Source organism: Nomascus leucogenys, chromosome 9, assembly GCF_006542625.1.
Source record: "Nomascus leucogenys isolate Asia chromosome 9, Asia_NLE_v1, whole genome shotgun sequence".
NCBI classification, from domain to species: domain Eukaryota; kingdom Metazoa; phylum Chordata; class Mammalia; order Primates; family Hylobatidae; genus Nomascus; species Nomascus leucogenys.
The window spans coordinates 3,000,751-3,028,060 of record NC_044389.1 but is presented as its reverse complement, the minus strand read 5'-3'; the positions used below and the strand labels follow the sequence as shown (position 1 = coordinate 3,028,060).

Genomic DNA, 27,310 nt, shown 5'->3' with positions numbered 1-27,310 from the left:
AAGGAGTTAGAAGTATATTGCTTGGGAAGGCTGGCGCCTGAATCACTAACTCAGCTTTTCTCAAACAACAGATCCCTCCCTCTTGACCCTCAACTGCTAAGCAGTAAACTGCTCTCCTTGAAAGAATGTGTCATATCCCTTAGAAGGATTCAAGGATTCACATCCAGTCACGCTGCATAATGATGTTTTGGTCACTTCAGACATTTCATGGTCCCATAAGATTATAATGGAGCTTGTAAGTTGGATTCCTAAGTATTTTATTCTCTTTGAAGCAATTGTGAATGGGAGTTCACTCATGATTTGGCTCTCTGTTTGTCTGTGATTGGTGTACAAGAATGCTTGTGATTTTTGTACATTGATTTTGTATCCTGAGACTTTGCTGAAGTTGCTAATCAGCTTAAGGAGATTTTGGGCTGAGATAATGGAGTTTTCTAGATATACAATCATGTCATCTGCAAACAGGGACAATTTGACTTCCTCTTTTCCTAATTGAATACCCTTTATTTCCTTCTCCTGCCTGATTGCTCTGGCCAGAACTCAATATCGTGAAAATGGCCATACTGCCCAAGGTAATTTATAGATTCAATGCCATCCCCATCAAGCTACCAATGACTTTCTTCACAGAATTGGAAAAAACTACTTTAAAGTTCATATGGAACCAAAAAAGAGCCCGCATTGCCAAGTCAATCCTAAGCCAAAAGAACAAAGCTGGAGGCATCACGCTACCTGACTTCAAACTATACTACAAGGCTACAGTAACCAAAACAGCATGGTACTGGTACCACAACAGAGACATAGATCAATGGAACAGAACAGAGCCCTCAGAAATGATGCCGCATATCTACAACTATCTGATCTTTGACAAACCTGACAAAAAACAAGCAATGGGGAAAGGATTCCCTATTTAATAAATGGTGCTGGGAAAACTGGCTAGCCATATGTAGAAAGCTGAAACTGGATCCCTTCCTTACACCTCATACAAAAATTAATTCAAGATGGATTAAAGACTTACATGTCAGACCTAAAACCATTAAAATCCTACAAGAAAACCTAGGCAATACCATTCAGGACATAGGCGTGGGCAAGGACTTCATGTCTAAAACACCAAAAGCAATGGCAACAAAAGCCAAAATTGACAAATGGGATCTCATTAAACTAAAGAGCTTCTGCACAGCAAAAGAAACTACCATCAGAGTGAACAGGCTACCTACAGAATGGGAGAAAATTTTTGCAACCTACTCATCTGACAAAGGGCTAATATCCAGAATCTACAATGAACTCAAACAAATTTACAAGAAAAAAACAAACAACCCCATCAAAAACTGGGCAAAGGACATGAACAGACACTTCTCAAAAGAAGACATTTATGCAGCCAAAAAACACATGAAAAAAATGCTCATCATCACTGGCCATCAGAGAAATGCAAATCAAAACCACAGTGAGATACCATCTCACAGCAGTTAGAATGGCCATCATTAAAAAATCAGGAAACAACAGGTGCTGGAGAGGATGTAGAGAAATAGGAACACTTTTACACTGTTGGTGGGACTGTAAACTAGTTCAACCATTGTGGAAGTCAATGTGGTGATTCCTCAGGGATCTAGAACTAGAAATACCATTTGAACCAGCCATCCCATTACTGGGTATATACCCAAAGGACTATAAATCATGCTGCTATAAAGACACATGCACACGTATGTTGATTGCGGCACTATTCACAATAGCAAAGAGTTGGAACCAACCCAAATGTCCAACAACGATAGACTGGATTAAGAAAATGTGGCACATATACACCATGGAATACTATGCAGCCATAAATAATGATGAGTTCGTGTCCTTTGTAGGGACATGGATGAAACTGGAAAACATCATTCTCAGTAAACTATCGCAAAGACAGAAAACCAAACACCGCATGTTCTCACTCATAGGTGGGAATTGAACAATGAGAACTCATGGACACAGGAAGGGGAACATCACACTCCAGGGACTGTTGTGGGGTTGGGGGAGGGGGGAGGGACAGCATTAGGAGATATGCCTAATGCTAAATGACGAGTTAATGGGTGCAGGAAATCAACATGGCACATGGATACATATGTAACAAACCTGCACATTGTGCACATGTACCCTAAAACCTAAAGTATAATAATAAAAAAAAAAAGATTATAATGGAGCTGATTAAGTCCCACTGCCTAGTAACATCACAGCCACCATAACATCATAGTGCAATTACTTTGTTTTTAAAATAAATTTAGTGTGGCCCAAGTGTACAGTGTTATAAAGTCTACAATAGTGTATAGTTATGTCCTAGGCCTTCACATTCACTCACCACTCACTCACTGACTCGCTCAGAGCAACTTCCAGTCCTGCAAGTGACACTTCTGGTAAGTGCTCTCTACAGATTTTATGCCATTTTTTATCTTTTATATACTGCACTCCTACTGTACCTTTTCTATGTTTAGATGTGTTTAAATACACAAACACCATTGTGTTACAATTTCCTATAGTATTCAGTACAGTCACATGGTGTATAGGTTTGTAGCTTAGGAGCAACAGGCTGTATCATATAGCCTAGGTGTGGAGTGGCAACAACGTTTAGGTTTGTGTGAGTACACGCTATGATGTTCACACAATGATGAAATCACCTAATGACACATTTCTTAGAACTTACCCCCCTCGTTAAACAATACATGACTTTACATTCAGAACTGTTTTTCAAAGATACACACATTCTCCTCTCCAACACATTATAACAACCCTTTAACCAGTTTCTCAAACTTTAAGGTGCAAATAAGAATCACCTAGGGATCTTGTGAAAATGCAGATTCTGAATCAGTAGGTGTGTCTGTCCCTAAAATTCTGCATTTCTAAGGATTCCAGATAGGCTGATGTGATGTTGCTGGTCCGCAGGTCTCACTATGAATAACAAAGAGAAACTGCTTTGTCCTAATTCTTTATTCTTGAGATTAAACCATCTAAATGAACATGCAGATTAACCCTGGATTAAGACATTATTTTAAATATAACTTTAAAGAAGTAAAGTTATCCAGAATTACTTTACCCAGGAACTGACTGACTTTTGCTGCTCCTCCTGTAGCTTGCTTCGCTATATAAAGTCCCTTGGTAACAGCTGGACTAACTTCCACAGGTTTTTCTTCCGGTTGAATACGCTCTCGGAGTTTAGAAGCACCTTTCTGGATTGCTTTGCCAGTAAACTCAGCACCTTTGACTAAACCCCAACTCACCCAGGAAGCACCTTTTTAAAAGAAAATTTAAAATTGCACAATATTAGGGCTAATTATGCTTTTAAACACTTTAATAAATATTATCAACCAGAAAAAAATAAAAGGAGTATGATATTCAGATGCTAAATGTGCCATGTCATAAACTTTCAAGCTGACTTTATACCTACAGTTTTCTTCCTGAATACTTAGTGACACAGTTCTGCGTTACTCTATGCTGCCACTACCTAGTACCTAGGAGGCCTGAGATGTAGTGGCAGCTGATAATTTCTGAAGATGACCACAAACAGTATCTCTATATGTTACTTACCACAGTATATTACTGTTACATATTAATTTTTAGTTTTGGTGCCATTAAGATAGAATTTGGCTAAATAACCCAGTTATTCTTGTTCTTTTTGCCTTAGGCCAGGCACCACTTTTCCCCATGAAATCCTGAGGGAGAAAGAAACATCACAATATGGAAACCAAAGAAACTGCCTCTCAAACACCAAGGCAGAACTCTTACTTTCTTCAGGCTAAAAGCTTTATAGTCAGGTGGTCCTGTTCCTTCCTGAATCCTAAACCCAAACTCTTGGATCTCAGCACCCTTTAGCTTGCTACACATACCTGAATGACAAAAACATGAGAACACTCAAATGCATGAGAAGAGAAAATCTAAAAGAAGAAGAGAGAGGCCCAGATAATTTAGCCATTTCTCATGACAGTGGGCCCTAGCCCTTTGCTTTGCTTATTTTCTCGCAGCTTGAATGACAGAAGTGCTCACCAGAGGGAGAGAGGGATGGAAGGGCCTTCTCTAGTGAGGACAAAAGGTCCTCAGCCAGTGGAAATGTGGGGAAAGGAGTGGGAAAGGGATGGGAAAAGAAAAAATACGTAAGAACAGTGTCCCCTAAGATGGAAGAAGTATTACCCTACTCTGCAGAGACTTTCAATTTCAAATATTTCTTTTTTGGCTAACACTTAACAATGAGCTTTCAAAGCTGAACATATGAAATACTTAATTATATTCTCTCTAGGTCTGTGGCATGGTTTTACATGATTACTCCAGCCCATGAATAAGCATCCGGCAATCATGTGAAAACCACAGCAGTTTATTTTAAAATGTTAACAATGAAAAGTGACATGTAATAAATAATTAGAAATTTTATGTTTCTCTTCCTGTTTTAGTCAACATCTCTACCTCCAGCTCCAATTCTACCCCCACTGTCTTACCTGACAACTTCTGGGGAAGTGCAGGATTCAAACCCAAGCAAACAGGCTTCCATAAACAACAAAAGGCTTGAAGATGTCCATTTAAAAAAATTTATCTTTTTAGATTAACTTATAGGTTGAAAAGTTTTAAGAAACCAATTGAACATGAAGACTGAGAAATCATAAAATAAATGACAATGAAACAAAGGAGACTATAATCCTATAATGAAACTATAAGAAATAATAGGGATGAAGTCAAACGATGACTGAGAAAAATAAATGGAAATGAGATAAACAAAAAGTCACAGCACTAATAAAGAGAAATACTAGATGCAAATAATCACGTATCACCATGGAAGTATACAGTATACATAAATATGTCAAAACTGTAAACACTGCAAAAGAAGATAAGGAAATGCAATATTTCATTGGTAGCTATGTAGATATTTTAAATGACATGTACAATGCCAGATATAGATTGATTCTGTTCACGTTTGCATCCTATGCACTGAATTAATGCTGCCATATGGCAGACCATGAACGTTTGCTAAATAAATAAGACATTGGCAGATGTTAAAATTACCTAACTCAAACCTAACTACTACAGCTTGTGGGACACTGTCCACTTTTACTGAACTAAAGAAAGCTACCATTTACAGTTGTTATTAAAAACAGAAGTCCCTGACCAGGTGCAGTGGCTCACGCCTGTAATCTCAGCACTTTGGAAGGCCAAGTTGGGCAGATCACTTGAGGTCAGGAGTTCAAGACCAGCCTGGCCAATATGGTGAAACCTTGTCTTTACTAAAAATACAAAAATTAGCTGGGTGTGGTGCCGTGCACCTGTAGTCCCAGCTACTCAGGAAGCTGAAGCAGGAGACTCACTTGAATCCTGGAGGCTGAGTTTGCAGTGAGCTGAGGTAGTGTCACTGCACTCCAACTTGGGTAACAGAGCGAGACTCCATCTCAAAACAAAACACAAAAACACTGAAGTCTCAAATCACAGCTTTCTCTCCTGGTAAAAAGCTAGCTGAACCCTAAGATTATATAGAACCCAACTTTTCTGGTAAGTTTTAATAATTTTATCATGAGAAATATGAGTTTAAAACACTGATCACTGATCTTTTTATTTTCAGCTTTTGATATTCTTTATCTCTGGCTAAGAGAGGGGGAAAATTGGCAGAAAATTGGCTAGCACATGGCTACTACTGAATTTCCAATCATATGACATGTATCTTACGTTTGATGTAGTCCTCTAAAAACCTAGAAATGATTTGTCTTAGCACTTAACCACCCTATACCCATCAAAGTATAAATTGAATATACGATTGCTCTTTGCTGTTTTGTTCATTCTGTATAATTTATGCTAGAATAAAGGTCTTTGTGGATCTGACAGCTGGGAGACTGCACTAGGCCAATGGAGTCCCAGAAAGAATCTACTGAAGAATAGGAGGACTTGTTTGTCTATTCTTTAACAGACTGAATAAACCAAAATGGCAAAGTTTTTGCCAGGGCCTAGAAGCACAAAATGGCAGCAAAAAATGCATAATCTTGGAGAAACCTTAGGGAGGCATCATAGTTGTCTCCGTTCTCCGTTCTGCTCACTCGCAGCCCTAGGATGATATGTTGGAATAGGTAGGCAGAAAGTGATCATTCCCTCTCACTCCATGTCAACTTTGCCTAGCATTCCAGAGTCCATCTGTAAATTAAATTAGGAAAGATTAGGGAGTTGAGAGGGGACATTCAAATACCCTTGATGATCTTTTGCTATCTCACAAGTACTAAAGTGTTTCAGAATGGTTAAAGGTAGATTGCTCCAAAGGTGGGCTCCATCAGTCTGTTGTCAGCAACCCTCTACCTTCTCCCAAATTAGCTTACTAGGCTCTACTCCATTGATACTGCATAGCTGCTGCCTTCTTAAAGTGTTAAGTCTAGGTTTCTCAAGCCTATACAGGTAAACTTTAGGAATGGTTGTTTTACTTTTTTCACCTTTTATATTAGGAAAACCTCAGACTAGCTTTCAGTGATCTTTACTTATTCTTTGACAGTGGACAGGCACCAATTATGGGCTAAGATGAATGAGCTCAATTTATATCTCTGGTTACTCATTTTGTACATAGACTGAATTACTCAGGTAACAATAGTCTCTTGATAAATCAGATAATTTTCCCTGGAGTAAATCTTTATTAATTTTCTGTCCCCCTTTGTTTTACTTGTACCGTAAGCATTTGACAAACTATTCGTTCTACCTATTAAAAAGCTCATAAAGAGACATATACTCTGATAGGCAGTTAAATGGTTTACCGTTACCAACTATGAGGACATTACTAGAACCCCAGCCCTGAAGGTATAGAAAAAAAGGAAAAGAGGTTCTGGCATGAAGAAACTGAGGTCTTAAGTAATAAAGAAGGCCTCTGAGTGTTACCAGAACACAGTTTTTGCTTGTTTTAAAATTATGCACTGCTGAAAGTTCTTTTAAAATCTCCAGAGAGACCTCTTCCCACGATTAACTGGCTGTACTGCTTCTGGTAGCACCATGGTGTGGTATCTATAGTACCTAGGAGGCCTGAGATTTAGTGGCAGCTGATAATTTCTGAAGATGACCACAAACTGTCTGCCATTCTGAATGTTAATCTTTCCACAAGATTTTGACATTCTTCCCAGAGGGAAGTGGGGTCTGTGTCACATTCCTTGCATCTGGGCTGGCTTGTTGCTTGCTTTTAACCAAATGATGCTGGAAATTTCCAAGAGTATGTCAGAAATGGTAATGCGGCTTCTGTCTGTTTGCTGGATGACTCACATTTGAAGCCCCAAGTCACTATGTAGAAGCCAGACTAGCCTAAGGCCACCATGCTGGGTTTCAGAAGTCCAGCCATAAGAGGCCATGTGTAGGCACTCTATTTGGCAGTCCTAGACTTTGACCTCTCCCAGCCTAGATGCCAGAGGCGTCAGTAATGATTCCAGTCTTCAGCTTATTGTCAAGTCACTAGCTAGCCTTTGAGTCTTCCCAGATGAAGCCCTTAGATACCATGAAAGAGATATAAGCCACTCCTGCTGTGACCTTTCCAAACACCTGGCCCACTGAATTCCACAGAAACAAATGTTTGTTGTTTTGTGCCTTTGGGTTTGGGGCAGTTTGTTACATAGCAACAGTAAATGGAATAAACTTATAACAGTATTTTCACTCGCGTCCGTGTGAAGAGACCACCAAACAGGCTTTGTGTGAGCAACAAGGCTGTTTATTTCACCTGGGTGCAGGCGGGCTGAGTCCGAAGAGAGTCAGCGAAGGGAGATAAGGGTGAGGCCGTTTTATAGGATTTGGGTAGATAAAGGAAAATTACAGTCAAAGGGGATTTGTTCTCTGGCGGGCAGGAGTGGGGGTCGCAAGGTGCTCAGTGGGGGAGCTTTCTGAGCTAGGATGAGCCAGGAAAAGGACTTCCACAAGGTAATGTCATCACTTAAGGCAAGGACCGGCCATTTTCACTTCTTTTGTGGTGGAATGTCATCAGTTAAGGCACAGCAGGGCATTTTCACTTCTTTTGTGATTCTTCAGTTACTTCAGGCCATCTGGGAGTATACTTGCAAGTCACTGGGGATGCGATGGCTTGGCTTGGGCTCAGAGGCCTGACAAGTATAAATTCCAAAAACTTGGGAAAATGACCTTTGAATTTAGTGTGTGGGAGTAACAGGCAAGTTTTCTGAATAATGGCCTCCTAATAATAATGCTTAGCAGCCTATAAAGTTGGGGGGTAGGGTAGTAAAAGTGAAAAGGTTTTTCATTGCAGTTTCTTTGTAAATCTCTTTCAAGGGTCAATTTTAACTATCGCAATTATATTTTAAAATTTGGCTTTATCTTTTCTTCTTGTCTCAAGCATAGTTCTTTGGCACTAGGAAACGTATTTTATTAGTTCCTAGCTAGCTAATTATTTTAGCTTGTTGGTTTTTTATGTTGAAGATTTCCTCTGCTTTAGACATCTTTTAAAATGGATTTTAGTGGACATGGAAATCTGAATTGACAGTCGTTTGAATGAGTCAAGACCCATTTAATGGGGTAATTTGACATACTGAATGGCAATATTTAAAAAACAAAATAAAAGGTATAAATCAGAGAGTTACTACAGCTAAAAAGCTACGTGAAATGTTAACCAATTAAGGTAGAAAGACTTGTCACTAATGATCATTCTGGTTTCAGAATAATTGATCTGAAGCCCTTTATAACCATAATTAAACAGCAGAGACTACTTCTCAAAGAGCTTGGCTATAACCCTCAGATGTTCTCATGTCTGCACTGCTGTACAGTTATACAGTGCTGCTTTGCTTCCAAAGATGAATGAACATGTTCTCATTTTTTGGGTGGGTATCTGAGTCCATTTGTGCTGCTACAACAAAATATCATAAACTAGTAGCTTATTAACAACAAAAATTTATTTCTCACAATTCTGGAGGCTGGGAAGTACAAGACTAAGGTGCTGGTAGATTTGGTCTCTGGTGAGGGGCCCACTTCCTGGTTCATAGAATGACACCTTCTTACTGCTTCCTCACATAGTGAAAGGGACAAGGCAGCTCTTTGGGATCTCTTTTTTAAGGGACTAATCCCAGTGATGAGGGCTCCTCCCTCAGGACCTAATCACCTCCCAAAGGCCCCACCTCCTAAAACCATCACCTCAGGGGTTAGCATTTCAATATATGAATTTTGAAGGGACACATTCAGACCACAACTGAGAGATAGGGGTAGGGGGAGGTTAAGAGGGAGCTTCAAAGGGGAAACGAACGTAACTAATTTTAGATTCAGAACTATTAAGAGTTTGAAGATTCCTGAAGCTTTTCACTATCCATTTTCCCAATAGTAAACAGAATAATAGGCCAGGAAGAATTTATACTTATATGACAATATCTGATGTTTCAAAAGACTAGTTCCTTCTACATTTATTTCTAAATTGATCATTTAAAACCAAAATACAAAATATTATCTTTCTCAGTATTCCCTAATAAACAGTATCTTTATTTGGTTCCAAAGGCTTAATGTCATACAAGGAAAAAAATTAACATTACTGTAATACCTGACAAAATGTTGTGAGCCACTTTTTCACTCCATTCAGGTAATTCTTTTGGTTTTTCTTCTGGAACTGGCTCACATGGTACAATGTGACTCAGGTTAACTTCCTCACTTGAAGTATCTTTAGCCTAAACAGTCAAAATGTTTCGAAATGTGAAGAGTTAGTACTAAGAGGGGGAAAACTGTAAGCATTATATAACAAACATGAAGCCAACAAATACTAGACGTAATTAATGAAAAATATCTCCAGCCAACCTAGTTACCAGTATGGTCTTATGAAGTACAATACCAGAACTGCCATGAAGTTGAAAACTGTTCTAGTCCATATAAATCTTGACTGGTAAGATTTAAATACCAATATAAGTCCAATATGACATTTATCAAATCATTTAAATTGACTTTTTTCTTTTCTGGACTGGACTGATTTCCTTCAAACAGATATCATCCCTAGATACTGTGCACATGGTACTCAGTAAGATTAAAAGATTTTTGTTAAATGATTCAATCAGTAAGCAAAGATGAATTCGTAAACTGGTTTTGACAGAGATCAAACAAATGTCTAATTTGAAACAAGAAGGAATATATAAACACAGAATAATCTGCTATTCCATTTAAGAGGAAATGGAGAACATATATCTGTACTTTGCTAACTGAACAGCTGTGATGAGAGCCTGGGCCAACGCCCAAACTCTTAAAGCTAAATGAACTCATTCTAAGAAATAAGACACAGGCTAACTCAGAACTCATAGTATTAATATAATAAAATAACTTGAAAATCAAAGTGGCCAGTAATACAAAGAATGTCACATAAAATATAAAAACAACATTAAACAAAACAACTTCTACGTGGGATAAAAGTCACCCATAAGTAAAATCTAAAGCTTTTCACTGCATATACTTTTTAATATCATTTCATTTTTTTAGAACAAGAAATTAAATTTTAAAACATGAAGTTCTAAATGATATGGAAGAATTTCCAAATATACCATTAAGTAAAAAAGCAAGCAGCAAAACATTATGTTTTACATGCCACCATTTATGTTAAATATTATATGTCTGTGTGTGTGTGTATGTGTGTGTGTGTGTATTTAACTATGCATAAAATATATCTAGAAGGACAATAGAAGTTAATAATTTTGTGTCTGAGGCCAGGCATGCTGGCTCACGCCTGTAATCCCAGCACTTTGGGAGGCCGAGGTGGATGGATCACCTGAGGTCAGGAGTTTGAGACTAGCCTGGCTAACATGGTGAAACTGAAACCCCGTCTCTACTAAAAATACAAAAATTAGCTGGGCGTGGTGGCGGGCACCTGTAATCCCAGCTACTCGGGAGGTTGAGACACGAGAATTGCTTGAACCCGGGAGATGGAGGTTGCAGTGAGCTGAGATCGCACCACTGCACTCCAGCCTGGGCGACAGAGTGAGACTCCATCTGCGGGGGTGAGGAGACAGGGGAAGATTATGTGTCTGGACAAGGGAGCTAGGTGGTTGGTGGACAGGAATAGGGCCCAGACTTATTTTTTACCATATACTCTTTTGTACCCTTTAACTTTGGTTTCTTGTGATTAATTTTAAAACAATGTTTTTAAGTAAAATATGTATCTTGGAACCATTTTGGACTCCCGATATCCTCATATAGCTGGTCTAAGATGTTCAACATAAACCACAGTGACACTTTGCAAATAAATGTAGAATATTCACGTGATATTCATCAATTCCAAAGACAATTATTGAGCATTTACCATGTGGAATACAGCAATGAACAATACTAAACTGCCTATGTGATACTCAAGACAATGCTGTCTTATTCATGTACTTGCTTATATTACCACTTCTGCCTAGAATCCCCTTAAATTTGCTATTCATATGGCCAACTCTTCTTTATCCTTCAAGACTCATTTTAGTCATAATGTCCTGTAGGAGGGGGCTCCTCACTGCTTCCCACACCACTCATCCACCCACACTTATCTGTTAGGCTAGGCTGCATCTTCTAATAGCCACATTGGATAGAAATGATCTCTTTGCTAATCTGTCCTTTCCATTAGACAGTAAATTCACTGAGACAATAAATTAAACTTTTTCCACTATGTATGCCTAACATTCTAGCACTCAATAAATATTTCCTGAACTCTAATCCAAATTTACCAGTTAGAATATATTACATACTCAGAGCCTATGAAATGAAAGAAGAAACCACTCAATATATTTTTTAAAATCAAATCTCTGTCCTGTTGCCCATCCATAAAAAAAACAGGAAACTGAATAAAAATGGCAGAGTGAAAGAAAAAAAGAGACAGTAGCATATCTAGCCCCCAAGCTCTTGGTGAATATAGAAAGGCAGAGAATAACACAAAACAAATAAGAAAGTATGTGCATCATTAATGCAAATATAAAAATATTTTGGCCAGGTGTGGTGGCTCATGTCTGTAATGCTGGCTACTCGTGGAGGGTGAGGCGGGAGGATCACATGAGCCCAGGAGGTCAAGGCTGCAGTGAGCCATGTTTGCACCACTGCACTCCAACCTGGGTGACAAGGCAGGATCCTGTCTCAAAAAAGATAAAATCTCTCAAGTGGTGGGAAAGAAATCTATCCCCCAAACACAGAGTATCTTTTAAAATAGTTTAACACACACTTTAAAAGGGAAATATTACAACTGATTCTAATTGTTTTTGCCAGTGATCACTTTGTTGACTATGCACAAGTTGCTTTGCTTTAGTATATGGGAATATGATCATATAAATATACAAAACTGGAGAAAGGTACCATTAGAAGACAACACACACACTTATTACTCTTTTATTTACCCTTTTTCCACGTTTTCCTTTATGACGTACATCCTTATTGCCTTGGTCCAACTGTTTCACATCAGTGCCAGAAGCTTCTTTTAATTGGTCAGAGGAGGGTCTAGTTCTTCCAGGGATTTGGAATTCATTTTCTTCTTCTGCTCTGTTCCAGTTGGCCTAGAGAATAAAGGTTTAAGCTTAGCTCTAATCAGAAATTTTCTTAGATGACTTTCTCCCAGCTATATTACACCATGCTCAAATGACATACTTGTTTGAATGTCAGTTTGGCAGTCTGTAAGTAACAACTACTTTTGCTTTTTTCTCTACACTTCTCTTTTGTCTCATCACCAAACCCCAAACCTCTGAGTTCTTTGGTTCATAGCATATGCCTAAGTAAGTTTCAAAAGACAAAGTATAAAAGACAACTTATAGCAGTTGGTGGTATAAGTTATCTTTGAATCAGCTGCAGCTACATTTAAATTTAATTAATGAATAAATTTTAGGTAACATATACAAGAGAAAATGAATTTAAAGGCAATTAGCAAAACTCATGTCCACTACATTATGCATTATTGGAAGGTTTATTTTTTAATTTTCTGCACAATATACACTTTGCTGAATGAATGCTTAAGAGTAAAAACCAGTCAAAATTATAGGCTTATGTTTACAGTTGAAGTTCTGGGACAGTAAAGCAAGCTAAAAATAACATACAAATACCAAAAAATAAAATTGAAGAGAGAAAATAAACATACAACCTAAAAGTCTGCTTAGTTTCTTTCCTAAAGCCCAGTAAATACAGGTCCAGTTAATGTAGGGGTGAAGGGAGAAATAGTTCCACATTAGGTCTGTGAATACTTCAGAGCATCATTTCACTCAGCTAGTAAACAGTGAAGTGAAGATGAACTCCTTCATTTGACCATATTCCTGCCTTTGTGAATTCCTCCTCACAAGTACAATGAGGCTACACACTTCTGTATGCTGATCACGTATTTTGTTAAATAATTGCTGCTATGCTAAAGTATTGGTTTGTTGACCACCAGGTAGGTCATTCTCAGGTGAACAGGGGCTGATTTTATATTTTTATACACACACACATCCCCCACACCTTTGTGGTCTCCTGTTCTCATACTCTGCCCATCCCACCACTTAACACAGTAACTGGTTAAATAATGAATTCCAAGTATCTGCTGATTGAAGGAGAGAATAAAAGATTATACTATTATAATGCCCACCTCATTCAACCCTTGATGACTGTCAATGTTCATAATCAAAAATACTTTTTCCCTGTTGCTACAACAATATATAAAGAAAGTCTCTCCATAATACTCTATTCAAGTTCCCTGTTAAACAGAAATACTCTATTTCTACAGGTACGCATGTGGGCAGAGGAAACATGGCAAATAAGGAAAGTTCCAGGATGATCATATTTTAAATCATATTTTCTTTTTTTTTTTATTTGGCCTTTATTTACCACAAGAACAAAGATAATTATCTCAACCAAAGCCTGTTTCTTCCTCAGAATGCCAACCATACCCCTTAAAATGTCCAATATAACCTATCTACTAAAGCTAAAATTATCTTCATGTCACCATTTAGACCCATTAGTACACTTTTCCAGCTGAGCAGTAAAACAGTGGTGAAAACAATAGCTAACATTCACAGAGCATTACCACTCACTCTGATGTAAGTGCTTAACGTATTTTTAATTTTCACCACAGCCCAGTGAGGTGGACACTGTTATTATCCCCATTTTATAAGTAAATTAAAGTATAGAGAAGAGCAGTAACAGCTGAGCTAAACGGCTATTAAGTGGAAGAGTTTGAATTCATATACAGGCAATTTGACTCTAGAGCTCACAATCTTAACCATTATTACAGCAAATTCCAAGCACGTAGCTGTGAACACACAAACAAATGATAAACTGTCAGTCTCCTAACCTTGATCACAGTAGAGGTTATTACAATTTCTCTAAAAGCTGAAGTGCTTATGTTAGATTTTTTTCACCCTAAAGATGATCACACAAGTTACCTGGAGCCGAAGGTCAGACATTTGCCTTAACAGATCCTCAAAGAGCTCTCTATCATCCTCTGGTAACTCAGAGGACAGGACGACCCCCACAAAGCATCCTGCTGCTTGTAGCATTGTATCAGGAAACATGTAGGCTCCCGCAGTACATTTCAGAACCGGAGATCTATCAGGAACTAGAGGATATAACCAGTCACAAACCTGAAAAGATTCATTGGAAGAAAAAAATATATACATATAAATTAATGAAACTAGATTTTCACTTATATTTTAATAAAACTGTTATACTAGAAAATAAACACTTCCAAGTTGGAAACGTATTTTAAAAGGCTTTATAGAACCATCAACATCAACAAATCCCCAAGAAAATTAATCATTTGCTAGTCTGATCTTCCTGCAATAAGGACTGTGCTAAATATGCCATGGTTCCACTAATTACACAATCTTAAAGCTGATGGCCTTAACTAGCCCAGTGTTAACCAATAATGACTCTAGCTTTAAATAAATAATAATCAAAGTAAATTAAGGTTTTCTTCGTATTTGAAATTAGATATTCCTTTTGTGGTAAATAAACTATTTTCAGGTATTATTTACTTGAAATATTTACTGAAATAATAGTATTTACTGATTTAATCCTCCTAACAATCCTATGAAATCAGTTACTATGATTGTCATTTTATGTACAAGAAAATTGAGGCACAGAGAGGTCAATTAAGTTGCTCAGAACCAACAACTAAAAAGTGGAGCTTGGATTTTAACACATGTAGTCTGGACCAGAGAAGCTGAACAATTATTTTAATTAGAAACCCAGCACTCACAGGCCGGGCACAGTGGCTCACACCTATAATCCCAACACTCTGGGAGGCCAATGGGGGGTCGGGGGATCATTTGAGGTCAGGAGTTCAAGACCTGCCTGGCCAACATGGTGAAACCCCCATCTCTACTAAAACTACAAAAATTAGCTGGGTGTGGTAGTGCATGCCTGTAATCCTAGCTCTAGCTCCTTGGGAGGCTGAGGCAGGAGAATCACCTGAACCCGGGAGGTGGAAGCTGCAGTGAGCCAAGATTGTGCCATTGCACTCCAGCCTGGGCAACATAGCAAGACTCTGTCTCAAAGAAAAAATAAATAAATAAATAAGAAACTCAGCACTCACTCACAAGGTGGAATAATTTTTTGTACTAAACCCAAGAGAACCTGACATAACAGAATAGATAAATGTTTATGGATTATCTATCTATTGTGAAATTAAAAGCAAAATAACAAAAGCTCTCCTGCAATGTCATCTGGGGAGGTCAGCTTGCCAGTACATACACAGACTTAAGCTCACATCCTGGCTGCCTAATTTATTTCTAATGCAATACATTCTTTGAGAAACCAAAATATAACTGTGCTCAAAATCAAAACAGTCTTACCCACAAACTTTTAACATTTGAGTAGTTATATATTTTAATATGAGAAAAATACATATTTCCCTTAATTTCAGTTATTATTAAGATAAAACTGACAAGTGGGACAATTTAGTAAAAATATAAAGCAAGTAATAGCGGTATGGAGTTGACAAAAAAAATTGTAAAAGTTATTCTAAAATAAAACTTAGGAAAGGTTTTTTTTTTTTTTTTTTAACTATTCTATGGTTTCTTTCAGATTATCCATATCCTGGTCACCTTAATTGAACTGGAATATTACCAAATTGTCTTTAAAAAAACCAACACTTTATAGACCTTTCCTAGGACAGGATATTACTACAGATAAGTGAGTCATCCATCATAGGCTGATTTTTCCCAGTTTCATTTTCAGAGGGCAATCTCATGTCCAATTTCTGTAACTATAGATTTAACAGGTTTAAAAAGTATTTGGTATTAAAACTAAAACCAAAAGAAAAATCTTTTTCTGAAGTTCTAGAATTCTAAAACCAAAAAATCTTAATTTCCTATTTAGACCAATAGTGATTTTAACAGTGATTTTTAGCATAGGAAATATCTAACTTCTAGTATTTAGTTGGTTTATTATTGTACTTTTTTTTTTGGATAAAAACATTCAGTAAACACATATGTTAACTCCTTTTAAGGACACTCTGCTACAAATACCTGAACACAAGCAAATGAGAACCTGTTAAAGAGACTTACATTAAATTTTGGGTGCAATTTTACTTTTCGTTTAGGCCAAAAAATACACGAGAAGGATTAAAAACAAAATTAAAAGCACTAAGGACAAATTTGTATTAAAGTACAAGTCATTTCAATGGATGAGTGAATGTAACCACGGTACAGTATTTCTGCCATTCACTGCCCCATCTCCAGTTGCTAAGGACCCAAAGATTTTTTAATTCCATCTTTACAGTGCAACACTATTAGTAGAAATTGTTATAGCTTTTATCATCCCCCACTACAAACCCCAATCAATAAGCCTACTCTTTGCAACCTTAAGGCTCCTTCCCTAAAATAAACTACAGAATTCACAATATTCTTCCTGTCCAGTATCAAATATTTCCTTTCAATAATGCCCTCAAAGTGTCTCCCTCACACATCCCTAGTAAGCCTCGAATTGTCTTTAAACAACTTTCAAGTTGACTCCACATAAAAACTACATAAGAATCAACAGGAGAGTATACCAAAAGAGAAAACGAATAGAGATACGCTATGCTATTACTAAACCACATTATTTGGACTGTGGACAAAACATCTGTTTTGCTTAAATAGTGATCTTTCTTCAATGCAAACTCCTTTGTTATATTCAACGTATACTGAGTCCTCATTTCAAGAACTCATCTTCCCATACCTACATCCAATCTTTTAAAACGAGACTGTCACTGGACCACTATCTTCAGAATACCTCACTAAATCCACAGGAATGCCCTGACATCAGTCTTTATGTAGCACTCTTTACTCTTGGACCAAGTGCATTCTGGTAACTTTCTCTGCTTGGACTGTTGGAATTACATCTTAAATTATCACCACATCTCTGCTTCTAAACCAGGGTCTCTCAACCTTGGCATAGTTGAGATTTTGGGCAGGATAATTTTTTTTGTTCATGAGGGCTGCCCTGTGAAAATGTGTGGCAGCATCCCTGGCCTCTATCCACTATGCCAGTAGCAATCAACCTCCAGTATGACAACCAAAAATGCCTCCAGACATTGTCAAATGTTCTCTGGGGAGGCAAAACTACCCATGGTTGAGAACAACTGTTCTGGACGATGGGCTGGGTCTCGCCCAGTTCAGATCCTCAGCTGAGTCTTCACAACACTTGTGAATATTTACAGCTATACATCCACAGGAATTACATAAATCCCTTTTGAAATTAAACTTATTAGGTTTCTTCTTCAGATAAAGAATTAAAAATGTAAGGATGACCACTCTTCTCAAGTTTTATCATTACAAACTTAATACCAAAATAAAACTACTAATCTATCTTTTCTAAAAAAAGAAAAAGACAAACATAAACAGATGTTCAAGGCTCATAATTTCATGGAATATATTTAAAAACAAAGTAGAATTTATCGTTATCTTTTTGCACTTATACTGGACAAGTAAACATTAACAAATAAAAATGATGTAGTCTACACATATTTCAAATTATGCTTTCATTTTTCTTTGGCTTACCTGAAGAAACCCGGGAGGACGGTTTAGAACCGTATCAAGAGAATTATCCAAAAACCTCACAATTCGAAGGTACCCAGGATACGAAGGTGCACTAACCTCCCCTGCAGGATTTACAAAAAAAATCTGTACTCCATTTGGTATCAAAATCAATTCATCTGCATCCAGCCCTAAGGTCTCAAGAGGCGGCGGCTGAGAATGATTCCTATAAAACTCTTCTCCAACTGATGAAAACTCCCCAGAATCTGTTCCATAGGATACAGTGTAGTGACCTTCAGCAGCTTGAGGAGTATAAGCAGGAGGAGCTTCTGCTGGACAACTTTGTGATGGTAATGAGAGAGAAGCAGGTGCAGCAACTGCCCCTGCCCTTGGAGTTGAGGTGTTTTCATTTACTTCAGCATGCTGAGGAGCTGAACTAGAAGACTGAGGCTCTGGTAATTTTTCACACATGTCTTTAGGTGGAAATTCTGGATATAACTTGGGCACCTCCTGAAGATCATTCTGTAGAGAAGTGGCAAGACCCTTCTCTAGAATTTCCAGCCTGGTGCGTACATTCTGTAGAGTTTCTTTCATTTTCTGTTGCATCTGTCTAGCAGATTCCCACCCAGGGCCTGTGTGTTCAGACTCTTTTGATGAAATGCTGATTCCTCTGAGCAGGTGTCCTATTCCTTGCTTATAGTAGTTCTTTGCTTCTTCTTTCTGACCTAATTCATCTGTATTCAGACCTTTGTTAACAAATAAAAAGGCCTTCTTATATGCTTCTCTGATGATCTTAATTTCAGCAGGTTCTCCATTTTGTGGCTCTTGCTCCATTTCTGCAAAATTGGAAACATATTTAATTATCTTGCTTAGCTATTGTTTACTTATTATCCATATCTTCTACCTGAATATGAAGTGCCTCGCTTATCTCTGTTTTGTTCACTATTATACTATCCTTTAAGCCTACTATTAGGTCTGTCATAAAGAAAGCACTTTACACGTATTTGATGAATGGATAAATAAATGAAAACTCTTGGTCCAAAATACCTTAATTTAAAAACTTAAGAGAATAAATCAGAATACATCTATTAAATAATTTTCTTGTTCCAGTTTCTTATAATAGTTTCCTATCATACATCCTTATGGTTGAACAAGAGTCTCATTCTAAAATTCATTATAATATAAATCCAGATTATATCCAGCCAATAAAAAAATGAATTGAATCATACACTGGGGAAAACAGAAATGAGAAAAAAAATGTGAATGAAACTTTTGTTACCTGATTTCCACTTAAAGGTGGCAGGTTACCCCATACAGCCCTGTTGCTTTCCCAAATCCCACTAAGATGACTCTGGAAAGATTATGAAAAAGGAACCACCATTTTTCTTAGTGAGAAAAATACATGAATAGGCACTTCACAGAAGAAAACCTTTAAAAAGCATCTGAAAAGGTGTTCAACATACTATTCCCTCAGAAAAGTGAAACTAAAATCGAGTGATACCAATTAGACACTTAACAGATGGCTAAAATTTAAAAGACTAATTAGTGCTAAGTGAAGACAAGTGGAACTCTTCTACCTTGCTGGTGAAAGCTGAAAAATGATACACCATTTTGACCATTTTGGAAAACTGGCAGTTTTTACTAAAGCTAAACATTCACCCACTCAATGACCCAGCAATTCCACTTGCAGGTATACAACCAAGCGAAATGGATGCATGTGCATGCCAAAAACAGGTATGGCAATATTCACAGCAACTATATTCACAAAAGGCAAATCCTTAAAACAACCCAAATGCTCACTCATTCATACAATGCAATAATACACAGAAAAAAATTTTTAAACCTGATTGCCTGCAACATCAATGAATCTCACCAATTCTTTGAGCAAAAGCCAAATACAAAAGACTTCATATTGAGACCACATACTATGATTCTATATGAATGAATTAAAGAATGGGAAAAACTGGCCTATGATATGACATAAATCAAAATAGTGCTTGTAGGTAGAGGCTATAGACTTCACAGGTACAGGAAGGAATCTCATGGCCTTTGGAAATGTTCTCTGTTGATCTGAGTTATGACTACAAGGGTGTACAGTGGCCCCCCTTATTTATAGTTTCATTTTCTGTGGTTTCAGTTACCTGCAGTCAACCATGATCTGAAAATATTAATATTAAATGGAAAATTACAGAGATAAATAATTCATAAATTTTAAATTGCACATTCTCAGTATCATGATTAAATCTCCTGTTGTCTCTCTCTGTGCCCCCTGGGGCATGAATCATCCCTTTGTCCAGGGCATCCATGCTGTCTATGCTCCCCTCCCATGAGCACTTAGTAGCTGATATGGTTTGGCGATGTCCCCACCCGGATCTCACCTTGAATTGTAATACCCATAATCCCCAGGTCGAGAGGGACCCAGTGAGAGATGACTGGATCATGGGGGCAGTTTGCACCATGCTGCTCTCCTGATAGTGAGTTCTCACAATATCTGATGGTTTTATAAGGCAGTTTTTCCAGCTTTTGCTAGCTCTCTCTTTCCTGCCGTCATGTGAAGAAGGTCTTTGCTTCCCTTCACCTTCTGCCATGACTATAAGTTTCCTGAGGCCTCCCCAGCCACGCAGAACCGTGAGTCAATTAAACCTCTTTTCTTTATAAAGTACCCAGTCTTGGGCAGTTCTTTACAGCAGTGTGAAAACAGACTAATACAGTAGCCATCTTGGTTATCAGATCAACTGTTCCAATATTGTGGTGGTTGGATTCAAGTAATTCTTTTTACTTAATAATGGTCCCAAAGTGCAACAGTAGTGATGCTGGCAATTTGGATATACTGAAGAGAAGCTGTGAAGTGCTTCCTTCAAGTGAAAAGGTTAAAGTTTCCAACTTAACAAGAAAAAAAATCATATGCTGAGGTTGCTAAGATCTACCGTTAAATAACATATTTTCTATTCCTGAAATTGTGAAAAAGGAAAAAGAAATTAGTGCTAGTTTTGCTGTTGTCCCTCAAACTGCAAAACTTATGGTCAAAGCATGTGATAAGTGTTTAGTTAAGATGGAAAAGGCTGAGATATGAACAGAAACATGTTTCAATTGAAAGCAATTGGGTGCCACACTATCCATGGTTTCAGGCATCCACTACAGGTCTTGCAACTTATCTCCCTTGGATAAGGGGTTGGGTGGGACTACTGTATATATACATAAAAATCATTAAACTATACATTTAAGATCAGGGTACTATATGCATTTTATGTGATTCCTCAATAAAACAGATAAATAATAAAGCCATAACTCACAAGGACAAATAGGGAGGATGAAGAGTCAACAGTACTTGGTGCCAAAAAAGGAGGCAGACAAGTGAAAACTCCCAAAACACACTTGAGAAAACAGATGCCTTAAACTGTCAGTGGGAAAATCAGAGATGCAGCTGCACTTACATCACATCAAAAACCTCCAAAGGCATAAGAATTGATGGAATTCAATCTTCCTATGGAAAGGAAGTAGAGGTAGAGCTGAAAAAAGAGGACTGGTTGAAAGCCTATTTACAAATTAGCACCCTCAGATCTTTCCAACACCAAGCACTCAGGACACTGTTTCTCTACAGCCCTGAAAGACTGAGTGCTTTGATCTAGAAGAGTGTAAAATAAAGAGTGGATAAGAAACTATCAGGCATGATTAAGGGTAAAAACCAAAAGCAGGGGGATTAAATGAAATGTTACACATTGATTATTGAGACCCACAGCCTTCATCCCCACAACTTGGTAATTAGAGTTCTGGCTGCCAGGTACCCCTCAAGAAAGGAGACTGGAAGTTATCTTCTTGAGGAATCTGATCACCACCAAGAAGAAAGACACAAAGAATAGTGACAGTGAGAGTTCCCTAAGGAAAACTGTCCAAGCAATTCACCGTTCAGAAGCCATAGTTGATAGATTCTACCCATAGAATCTCAGAACAGCTTTCTAGTGCTTCATTCATTCACACACACACACTCACACACAGACACACACACAGCCCAGGATCACAAAACATGACGCAAACATCCAGTATAAAAGATTAAAATAAGAGCAATGCAATTTGGTTGAAATGGACAATGTGCAGGAAAAGTAAAACTTATAAAAAAAAAAAAAACCCTATCATTTATATCAACATAAAGAAAAAGAAAATACCGCATCCATAAAATAAAAAGTGGGATGCATGCACGCTGACAAAAGGATATTCGAGGGACAAAAGGAACTCCGGGAAATTAAATATTTAAAAAGCAGGAAGGAAAAACTCAAGAAGGATGAGGTCATACAATTACAGAAAATGCCCAGAAAGCAGAGCAAAAAGACAGAGATGAAAGATAGGCAAGAATAAATAAGAAAATTAGGACCCAGTCTATAAGGCATATCATTTGAATAATAAAACTTCTAGAAATACGGGGGGCCGAGGCGGGCGGATCACCTGAAGTCAGGAGCTCGAAACCAGCCTGACCAATATGGTGAAACTCCATCTAAAAATACAAAAAAATTAGGAGGGCATCATGGCATGAACCTGTAGTCCCAGCTACTCAGGAAGCTGAGACAGGAGAATTACTTGAACCCGGAAGGCGGAGGTTGCATTGAGCCGAGACAGTGCCACTGCACTCCAGCCTGTTCACAGAGCGCGACTCCATCAAAAAAAAAAACAAAAAAAAAAAACCCAACCAACAAACAAACAAAAAACCTCCTAGAAATAAAGAAAAAATAAGAGATGAAAGAACTAAAGAAATAATTCTTAGAATTTCCTAGAATTGGAAAACATGAATTTTCTAATTTAAAAAGACCAACAGGTTGGGTGCAGTGGCTGACACCTGTAATCCCAGCACTTTAGGAGGCTGAGACAGGAGGATCGCTTGAGTACAGGAGTTTGAGATTAGCCTGGGCAACATTAGTGAGACCATCTCTACAAAGAAAACATTAAAAATTATCATGCTGGTTTTTATTCCCCAAGATCCTTTCACAATCTTCCACTTTACAAAATAAAGGCATGCTTCTCACCCACTCCTATTCTTACTATGGTACACTGCCCCAGGATGGAAGAGCCTCCCTACCAGCAAACAGTAAGTCGAAGGGCTCAAAGACCCTCCTTTAATTTAGGCACAACTCCCACTATCCATTCCATTAAGACCCAGATTTCCAGTAAACTTCTACCCTTAATAATTATTATTCATTAAAATCCATCAAGTTTTTATGCTATTCTGAACAACTATTTATAATAACTCAACCCAAATGAAAAATTACAACTTACAGAATTAGTTATAGGAAATTTTTAAACTTAGCTTCAATTCATATAACTATTGTTATTAAAGACATGTATCACAGAGATTAATAAAAAGCTTTCAAGCATAAAAATACATTACCTTAAGATAATATTCTGTGGGGTGGGGGTGATAAAAAAGTAAACTTTTTTAAAAAAGGAAGTGTGTAAAATATAATGTATTTTAAAAATTGACGGTGATAGATATAAAACTACAAAGATATGATAACCCACTGAATACAGCTGAAAGAATGATGTACCAATATTAAAATGCTAATATCAATACCATGTGGGAAATTGCATCCTTTTCAACTAACGCATGATTTAAAATGCTGTAAGTTAACCAAAAGTGTGCAAGAGGGACAGTTTTACAAAAATTTTTTGGGGGTTCACAAGCAAATTAAAAGTACTGCTTTAAAAATCAGTCACTATTATAATATATAGCAAAGATATAATGGACATGGTCTGTCTCTGGCCCTCAGAAGCACCAAAATTTACTATCTTTTGTTAAGTTCTCTATATGTGTCTGGCACCCTTCTAAGGTTATCCAATCCTCACTCTTGGAGGTTGAGATCTGATTTTAAAAATGTTTTACAAATATTGAGCAGCTTGCCCAAGAAGAGGGCTAGTAAATGACAGATTCAAATCAGTTCATGGATAAGAACATTATCTGTCAAGAAAATTAAATGAGCTTTCTCCTGTAATCCCAGCTACTGCACAGGCTGAGGCCGGAGGATAGCTTGGGCCCAGAAGTTCAAGGTTGCAGTGAGCTATGACTGCACCACTGTACTCCAACCAGCCTGGGTGACAGAGCAAGACCTTGTCTCTTAAAAAAAAAAAAAGAAAGAAAAGAAAAATGAAAATGAAAATTAGAAGAGATGTGTTTGATTCCAAATCTAAAAGTCCTACTATGTTTACAAGTCAGCAGAGTGAGGGAGGGGTGAAGAAATCCCAGTGTCCCAAGGTAGAAAGTCATGTGGCTTAAATTTTCAACAGGTAGCATTTGAAAGTAGAAGCGAGGCATAATGAAGGAATATAGCTAGAAGCAATATTTACCTTGGGTATACGTTTATTTCTAAGCTTATTTTACATACAGTGTGATGAAAGATTTCCTAAACAATGGTCAATGGAGGGAACAAGATGGCTACTGAGAAGAGTGTGCCTGTGTGTAGGGTGGAGTGGGAGGGCTAATTCCACAGGATTGCTTAACAACCTTCCTTGCTACATCTCCATCTTAAAGAGAAAAAAAGGACACACAGAGAGAAGAGCCTGGATATCTAGAGGTTATATATAAGTCTAATGGTCAATTTCAGTCTAATCTCTGGGGAATCTCAGTACAGAAAGAAAAAGGTTTATATTAAAATATCACATTTTTATTTTGTGACTGGGATTTGCTATATCCTCAGCGGTCTCAGAAAATACATTTCACAGAAATAAGGATTGGAGGATGGTGACTTTAAAAAAAGCCTATTCTATTCCTAAGCACAATTAAGTGTCAATCAAATGTCCTGAAAAGATAAAAACCATTATCACATTATTTCACATTATTTAATTTTCAAAGTTAAGAAGACAAAGTCTTTGAATTGACAATCTGATGTATTAAACAGTACCTACACCTGTGTAAGAGTCTCCAACAACAAACCAAAATCTGTTCCTAGATACCAGTAGTTCACCTAAATTCTAATTTTTTAACGTTCTAATAAAACACATTTATTTCAACATAACTATATGTATATGTCTTAAAAAAATACCCAAGAGAAAAGGTAAAATTCTGAATTAAAATACCTAGCAATTTAGTTCGATTCCACAAACACTGAAAGAAGTTAACACTCTCACTTAACAGTCAACATTACAAGCAGTCTTTAATAATACCTCATTTATCTCCTTAGAGCTAGCAGAAGTTGATCTAATGCCTATTTGGCTCTTTACCAAAAAAGCGGAGGGGGCTTTGTCTAATACCTGTATGCACCTCCCTCCGTAGCATCCCGCTAATTCTAGCTTGTTAGGGAAACCACAGACAACGACGTTTCAAAGAGTGCCAGAGGTGAAGCCCACCCGAAACCACATTACAGAAAGGCTTCCTGTTTCAAACAGATCCAATAAAGTCACCAAACTAAGTCTACGATTATAAAGACTGCGAATCAGAAAATATTTCCATATAGGTGCAGTCTTCTATTAACTTTTCTCCCCACTTTCGGAAATTTCAAAGAAAAATTGCTACATTCTTAAATATGAGGCCATTATTTCAAAGGCTGTAACACCCTGGAACGCAAATTCGTTAAATTAGAATACAATAAGGCCAACCTCGAGGATCGCCGGTGGGCTACTAGGGCACTTCCTTACAATTAGAAAGTGGAAAACTGGGTCAGCCCTACAGTCACGCAATAATGCCGCGTCACGAAACTGCGCATTCCAAGAGAAACTTTTCTCAGGCCCAGAATTAAGTCGGAGGGATCCTGCGCGCAGCTCAATCCCTAGGAAGCACGAAAGAATGTACTGTAAAGAGTCAAATCACGCGCAATCCATCCCAACAGAACTGCAGTTGTTCGTGGGCCTTCTTGCAGAGAAAGGCTGCCCAACCTTGACGGGGCCGTGGGCGCTGCGGGAGGGCAAAAGACCACAGAGATCTGCGAAGCCAAAGTAAACAACGGGGTTGGGGCCGCGAGAATGATCTATAGCGATGCTCCGAAAGGACCCCGCGATAGGAAGCGAGCGCGAAGGGTTCCCTCCATTCTAACAGTCCCTGGGTAAGAGGCCGAAGGTTCCCTAAATACCACACTACCGCGGGGGAAGGGACTGAGAACAACTTCTCAAACTATACTCTCTCGAAATCGCTCCCTTCCTCGAAGGTTCCACCTCTGAGACTCGGATGAGGCCCCGACCCCCTCCGCCCTTGTCCCGTGACCGTCGTCCGCTCAGCCTCCCAGCCGAGTCCGCGGGGCCTGGGGCGCCCACCCCGCCCACCCAGGGGACCGCGCAGGGGTGAACTCCCCCGCGCCCCACCTGCGCCTTCCAGACCTCGGGCGCCCCGGCGTCGCCTCGAGAGCTCCCCGCGCGGCCGCCGCGGCACGGGCCAGCTCCAGCTCCCTCACACGGGTCGCCGCTGCCCTCGCCGGGGGCCGGTCCCGAGGTTTCCAAGGCCTCGCGCGCGCGCTCGCCGTGGCAACCAAGACGTTCCAGGACGCGCGCTCTCGAACGCTTCGCCCCGCCCGTCGGCCTCGCTCCCGCCACAGGGCCCGCAGCACGCCGCCGCCGCAGCCTAGGTCACGTGAGTGCCCACGCGCGCGTCTTGCCAGCGGGTTCGTCACCGGCCTGCTCAGACGAGGTTCTGCCCACTCTGACCTTCTAAATGGTACGTGGGAGGACGTCCGTCCCCTTCGGACCCAAGAGTCACCGTAACACTCTAGAAAGGGAGAAAAGAAGCGAGGGCGGCAGGCGACAGAGACCCTCGCGTGTCAGCGGCTCCGCGCAGACCCCTGGGCACGGTCCCCTGCGGCCACGTCGGCTGCTCCGCGCCTGCGCATTCTCTTTCTCCCCGGCGAAACCGAGGCCTCCGGAGAGACTAGAAGAGAGTGTGGGCAGTGAGCGCTTGTAGCCGCTAGAGGGAGCGCTGGGCACAGTGCACAAGACAATAAAGGCTGATTATCCCCTCAACGTCTCTGCAGCCTGAGCTTTGTGACTTTTGTGTCCAGAGCGCAGTTAATTTCCAAAATCCCGCCTGCACCACTTGTTTTAAGTCTCGGTGTATGTGTAAAGTCTATCACTATCATAAAACTGTTAGTTCCTGATTCCAGGATACAAAGAGTAAAATCAAGATGAACATACTTTACCTTTCTTGACAAGTGTTTTTAAGTTAGTAAAATATTGTAGATGACAGACTTGTACTCTTCAGTAGGGCTGCCTTAGGAAAAAAACAGAAAAAAGAAAAAGCAGTATGTACTTGCCCTGAGCATTTAGGACCAGTTTTGTTGTTGTTGTGTTTTTGTTTTGTTCTGAGATACAGTCTTACTCTGTTGCCCAGGCTGGAGTGCAGTGGCGTAATCTCGGCTCAGTGCAACCTCCGCTTCCCAGGTTCAAGCGATTCTCATGCCTCAGCCTCCAGAGAAGCTGGAATTACAGCTGTGCACCACCACTCCCGTCTAATTTTTGTATTTTTAGTAGAGATGGGG

At 38.9% G+C, this 27,310-nt stretch overlaps 1 protein-coding gene across 3 annotated transcripts in view; it reads right to left on the bottom strand.

Annotated features, from left to right (window-relative positions):
• The window catches only part of SPART (spartin), a 37,038-nt gene extending 10,427 nt beyond the window's left edge, over window positions 1–26,611 (bottom strand). Inside the window, exons 1-7 of one of the 3 annotated variants that reach the window (XM_030818522.1) lie at window positions 26,145–26,611; window positions 19,147–19,218; window positions 17,892–18,703; window positions 14,295–14,492; window positions 12,288–12,443; window positions 9,488–9,611; window positions 3,059–3,253 (exon numbers count right to left, since the gene is read on the bottom strand). In XM_030818522.1, coding sequence (XP_030674382.1) covers window positions 3,059–3,253; window positions 9,488–9,611; window positions 12,288–12,443; window positions 14,295–14,492; window positions 17,892–18,701 — 1,483 coding nt within the window. In that variant the 5' untranslated portion in view covers window positions 18,702–18,703; window positions 19,147–19,218; window positions 26,145–26,611. The remainder of the gene's footprint in view (window positions 1–3,058; window positions 3,254–9,487; window positions 9,612–12,287; window positions 12,444–14,294; window positions 14,493–17,891; window positions 18,704–19,146; window positions 19,219–26,144) is intronic. The other 2 variants (XM_003270273.4, XM_030818523.1) reach the window with 2 other exon arrangements.
• Between the last annotated feature and the right edge of the window lie 699 nt (window positions 26,612–27,310).